At 43.9% G+C, this 6,012-nt stretch overlaps 1 protein-coding gene across 1 annotated transcript; it reads left to right on the forward strand.

Moving 5' to 3' along the window:
* Positions 1 to 715: 715 nt before the first annotated feature.
* Positions 716 to 2,048, forward strand: LOC114894508 (antileukoproteinase-like; the record flags this gene model as incomplete). Its single annotated transcript, XM_029221687.1, has 2 exons — positions 716 to 800; positions 1,741 to 2,048. Coding segments are annotated over exons 1-2 (393 nt in total), but the record flags the coding sequence as incomplete, so codon positions are not given.
* Between the last annotated feature and the right edge of the window lie 3,964 nt (positions 2,049 to 6,012).

Raw genomic sequence — 6,012 nt, forward strand, 5'->3', positions numbered from 1 at the left:
TCCCAGAGTGTGGGAAAGTCAGGGCACTTAGAGACGTCCCAGCTAGCTGATTGCTTCAGGTTTCTAAGAAGCTCCTTTTTTTTTTTTTTTTTTTAATTTATTTATCTTATTTTTGGCCGTGTTGGGTCTTCGTTGCTGCCTGGGCTTTCTCTAGTTGTGGGGGACTACTCTTCGTTGCGGTGCTTGGGCTTCTCATTGCGGTGGCTTCTCTTGTTGCAGAGCACGGGCTCTAGGCGCGTGGGCTTCAGTAGCTGTGGCGCAAGGGCTTAGTTGCTCCGCAGCATGTGGGATCTTCCCGGACCAGGGCTCGAACCCATGTCCCCTGCATTGGCAGGCAGATTCTTAACCACTGTGCCATCAGGGAAGCCCCTAAGAAGCTCCTTTGTAATGCCCTGTTCTGCCCTCTTTGCCCCCTCCCCTACTCCACCCTAAGGGTGGGTGGTCCTCTAGCTTGTTCTTGAATGGCCTCCTGACCAGCCTGGTGACACCTCCCCCTCCAAGTCCTGCATTTCCCTTCCTAGGCCTCACACTCTTGCCTAAGGGCAGAAACAGCCAGCAACACTCGGGATGACGTGGTCCCTGTCCTCACCTGAATGTTGGGCTTATGAAATAGCAGCTGGGAAGGCTCAGGGCAGTTCTGGCGGGACCACACTCGTAGGAGCGGGTATAAAGGGTGAAGCCAGCACTGGCTACCACAGCTCCACCTGCCCTCAGGATGAAGCCTAGCAGCCTTACCGTCTTCCTGGTGATATTTGCCTTTGGATTCCTGACGCCCTGGGTTGTGGAAGGTGGTTTCAGAGGTGAGTTGGACTCTCTCAGGCCATACGCAGGTGCCTGAGTCAGTGATAGCTCAGAGTGGGAATAGCCTCTTCCTTGTAGCCTGGGGGCTGACCTTGAAGTCACCATTCCAATGGTCGGGCCTATGGCCCCTGATTTCAAGCATCTCTCTGAGGACTTCAACTAAGGGAGTTTCTGCACATCCAGAAATTTACCTTTCACCAGATGGAACTGTTTACCCCAGCCCCTGTATTTCTCATTTTTCTTTCTCTATAGCTCCTTCTTCACTGTTTTGTTTGGTTTTTTTTATCTCTCTTTTTCTCTGTCACATGATTTTGGTCACTATCTTTTTTAATTTTCCAAATTGGTCTCTTTTTCTCTTAATGTTTCTTATTTTAACAGTCATTCTCTCTTTCTCTATCTCCTTCCCAGTAGATCTGTTCTCTTTTATTTAATCTCTGATGAGTGGCCTCTCCTGTTATCACTGTCCTGTGGTGCCTCCCTCCCAGGCAAACCCGGGCAAGGGATACCTGACCATGAGCTCTAGTTAGCACTTACTGGACCTGGCCTATACTGACTTGCAATGGCTGATTGTAAAACTTCAAGACTTTTGCGAGCTAGCTGATGTCACATTGGTAGCTTGAAATTAGCCATGATGGGAATATTTACACCATGGAAATTGGCAAACTCTACAAAGTCTCCCTCTTAAAACATCTAGTAACACACCACCATCTATACCTTCTTTCTTGTGCCATTGACTCCCTCTTGGCTGAGTGGTTGGCTGAGCTAGGCACTGCCCCACACCTGCCTTGAAACTAGAATCCTAACAGTTCCCTTTATTCCTTTGGGGTCAGCCACCTGGGTTAGGTTTTCTCTCCTCTCCTGGGAAGCTGATTCCTTCTGCAGGATTGTGGTCATGACTCAGCATCAGCTTCTTCTTCCTCCTTTGTTCTTACCTTTCAGAAGACTGTAAACCTGGACTCTGCCCCTTCCAACGCCTTGCTAAGTGCATGAGCTATGAACCCCCTGAATGCCGGGATGACTGGCAGTGTCCACGAAAGCAAAAATGCTGCTACGACCGTTGTAGCCGCAAATGCATGGATCCTGTATTCGACCAAGAGTCAGGTGAGGAAGTAGAGTCTTGGAAACGGGGACCACGGAGATTTGAGCTTGAGGACACGCATCCTGAGGAAGTAGAGAGCGCTCCTCTGAACTGGGATGGAGGCTGGGACAGAGCCAGGGATCCTCCACCCCCAGCTCTGTATGCTCAGGTAGACAGTGGGTCAATTCGTGAGCCAGTCAGCCAGCTGGCCAATCAGTTAATGAATCAGTCTGTCTGTCAGACACATACTACACTAGTTAGGGTCCCCTTGGTGGGAAGGAGTCTCCTTTAGGACATACACCGGCCTCCGTTTTGGTCCTGAGGTCGGGGAAGAACTGATTTCCATGCACAGGGTGGAGATGGGGTTGGGAGTTTGGGTGATGTGCTGAAGGGTGAAGCCTCTGAGTTGTGACTTTGTTTTTACCAGTTAAGTTCACTCCTGGGAAGTGTCCAGTGGTTACTGGCCAGTGTAAGAGACCCAACCCTCATAAACAACTGCCTGAATGACAGCCACTGCCCGAAGGGTCTCCAGTGTTGCAGGGGGGTGTGTGGGAATTCATGTGTACAGCCGGTTAAAGATAAGGAGAAGACCTGGCAAGATCCATACCCCCCTGTATCCTAATATGGTCTCAACCTCCTGGTGCCCTTGCATGTGAAGGAGGATGTTTGAGGTCCCCCAATACTGCCCCCTCCCCCAAGCAGATCCTCTGCCCTTCAACACCCTTCACCCCTTAGAGTTCCTTAGACAAGAAGTGCCAGGGGTCACCTGTGACAGGTAATGCTGGGTCTTGGGAAGGAAGGCTTCTTGGAATAAGCCAGGAGGAAGGAGCATGTTACAAGGGGCAAAGGTTCTATCTTTTAATGTCATCTCTGCCTCTGACTGACTGTGTGCCTATGAGCAACTGACTGTATCTTTCTTAGCCTCAGTTTCCCCATCTGTAAAATGGACACAATTATATCTACTGAGATACTAAATGTAAAAGTGCTTTTTAAGACTTAAAGTGCTGTGTGCATTGAGAGAGTGTTGCTATGGTTATGGCTTCGATTGGCTGGGTTATCTGGAACCAAAGGAAAGTCTAGTAAGATGCATAGATGTAGATCTGGCCCAATGCCCTGATTTTACCAGAGGGGAGACTGCAGCAGAGAGCCAGTGAAAAGCCTGGATTCTTTTCTTGATTCCTAGATCAAAGACTGGCACTGTTTCGACTATTCCAGCACCATGCTCTCTCTTTACGTATCCCAAAGGACTTAGGGCCTGGTGGCAGAAGGACCCTCTTGGTAGGAAGGATATAAGGGTCACTTAAATTGTTCCTGTGCTGAGGCTCTGCTTTATTTTCTTTCCACAGATATATACGCGCCAGTGCCAGTTCCATACAATTAGCACTTCCTGGTCTGTGTGATCTGGGGATTTCCTTTTTCCCCCAAGCCTGGAAAAAAAATGAGAGCACCTTGGTGAAGATGTGGTTTTGTGACCAATACCTCCTTGGGGGCCAAGATTTGGCCTGTTTTCTCTGTGTATCCCCAGCATCCAGCGTGAAGCTCGGCACACGACAGGAAATGTCTGCTGCTTAGCAAATAAATAAATGTACCAGGTTTTCTCTGCGTTTCTATCTTCCGCGACTCATTGAGTCTGGTCTAGGATATGAGGTGTGAGATGAAGAATAAAATCTCTGCATGTGTGGGATTTCTCCCCAAACCTATAAAGTAGAAAAAAGAAAGTGTTTTGGATCTAAGCAGATATGGGTTTAAATCCTGCATCCATAGATTACTGGCTATGTAATTTTGGGCAATGACTTTGTTCCACTGAGCCTTAGTTTTGTCATCTATAAATGGAAACGATAACAACAATGCCCATTTCATAAAGTTATGAGGATTAGAGGTGATAACATGTGAAAGGAATAGCTCAGTGATTGTCACATACTAGGGGTTCAATAAATGCTAGACTTACCTCAGGGTAAGCAAGGCACAAGGAGTTAAGAAAATGGTTGAATTTGATGACATCAGTATCAAAACTGACAAACACAAGAGCTGAAAGATAAATGATAGCTTAGAGGTAAATATTTGGAATGATTATCACAGACAAATAAACAGAATGAAAACTATGTGAAGAATTTTTGCAAATAAGTAAGAAAAACAACCTACCTCTTAGAATAAATGAACTATGAATAGAATGGACAATCAAATAAGAGATTATTATTATAACAGATGGTATATAGACATATAAAGAGCTTCATCCTCACTAGTTACAAGGAAAAAGCCAGTTAAAACAACCAAACGCCATTTTTCATCGGTCAGAATGGCAAGAATTAAAAGTCTACAATATAAGCACTCAGAGACTCTTAATAGTTTGCTGATGGAAGTGTAAATGGGTACAACCACTTAGAAGAGTGATTTGGTTATGCCTAATAAAACTGAAAATTCACATAAGATATCATTTAGCAATTATCTTTCCAGAGACATAGGAAAGACAAAATACCTGCCAATGGGAACCTAATACATGTATTCGGGTGTTTAGTATAAGATTGTTCCAAAGAGTCAGAAATCGAGACCAGTCAAGATGGCTCTCATTTGTGAAATGGTTAAATTTTCATACTTTGATACGCTTGCTATGCTATAGAAAAATAAAAATAAATTTATATGAATCAACATGGAGACCTATCACAGAAAACTTATTGGGAAAATCAGACTGGTGATATAAATGTGTAGTATGAAGTATTCATATACGTTTTAAAATTACACATAAAATATCAAGCTGGTTATGGGTATATACCAAAGAATACACACCAAATGCAGGATGGTGCCTTCCTACCTAGAAGAGGAATTAAAAATGGGACTGGTAGTGCCGAATATGGAAAGTGATGATTTATCTTCAAGATTTAATACTTGAACAAAATAATGCCATTTGCAGCAACATGGATGGACCTGGAGATTGTCATACTGAGTGAAGTAAGTCAGACAAAGACAAATATCATACGATATCGCTTATATGTGGAATCTAAGAAAAGGCTACAAACAAACTTATTTACAAAACAGAAATTGAGTCACAGATGTAGGAAACAAACTTACGGTTACCAAGGGGGAAAGGGCGGGGGAGGGATAAGTTGGGAGGTTGGGACTGACATATACACACTACTGTATATAAAATAGATAACTAATAAGAACCTACTGTATAGCACAGGGAACTCTATTCAATACTCTGTAAAGACCTGTATGGGAATAGAATCTAAAAAGAGTGGATATATGCGCACGTATTGATATAACTGACTTTGCTGTACAGCAGAAACTAACACAACATTGTAAATCAACTATTCTCTAATAAAAAATTAATTAATAAAAAAAGGATTTAATACTTGAAAACAAAATGAATATATAATGTCCCCACTCTAGGTACTTCTAGGATAAAACATATCTTTCTCAAAACACCCAAAACAAACAAACAACAAAAACCTTTCTCTCTTTTTTTTTCTTCCAAAAGCCACACCCAACAACGTGGAGAGCAAAAAGTGAAAACTCAAAAACCACCTTGGGTGAAACTAGAAATCATGTGTACCCACTGGCTACAATATAGACCTGGAAAGCAAATTCTTAAATTGCAGAAAGGTGAAAGCTAACGGTTCACAGCAGGAGATATTTATGGGAAGCCCTGCAGAATGTTTAAAAGGCTCTGAAATTAAGAGTGGGAAAGAGAGGGAGATTGTTTCAAGGGAGGTGTGCTGTTTTAATATCTGTACAAAGAACAATTAGGCTCGCAGGTCTATGCCCATACCTTGGGCAACTCCTAAAGAAGTTAGAGGCTTTGGTCTCTGTAGAAATTGAATACCCTGGGTTCCGCCATCCCTGGCACGGGGAAGGAACTGAGACATGGTGCTGAGAATGAGAAGGATCGAAAAGCTCTTGTGAATAGTAAGGTCTCCCAGCAGTCTTCCACTCTGGCTAGAACTTACTGTCAACTAGCTTATGTAAAATCAAATATTTGGACGACAAAGTTAATTTTGCTCTGAGACCCTCCCAAGGTCTATATGGAGGAATCCCATCTTATTACATGTGGTCCATTAATTCTGCCTTATTGTTTTAAAAGAGCGTCTGCCCGGGCTTCCCTGGTGGCGCAGTGGTTGAGAGTTCGCCTGCCGATG

Source organism: Monodon monoceros, unplaced genomic scaffold (assembly GCF_005190385.1).
Source record: "Monodon monoceros isolate NGI ecotype Baffin Bay Population unplaced genomic scaffold, NGI_Narwhal_1 Contig1138_ctg1, whole genome shotgun sequence".
In the NCBI taxonomy this organism is placed as follows: domain Eukaryota; kingdom Metazoa; phylum Chordata; class Mammalia; order Artiodactyla; family Monodontidae; genus Monodon; species Monodon monoceros.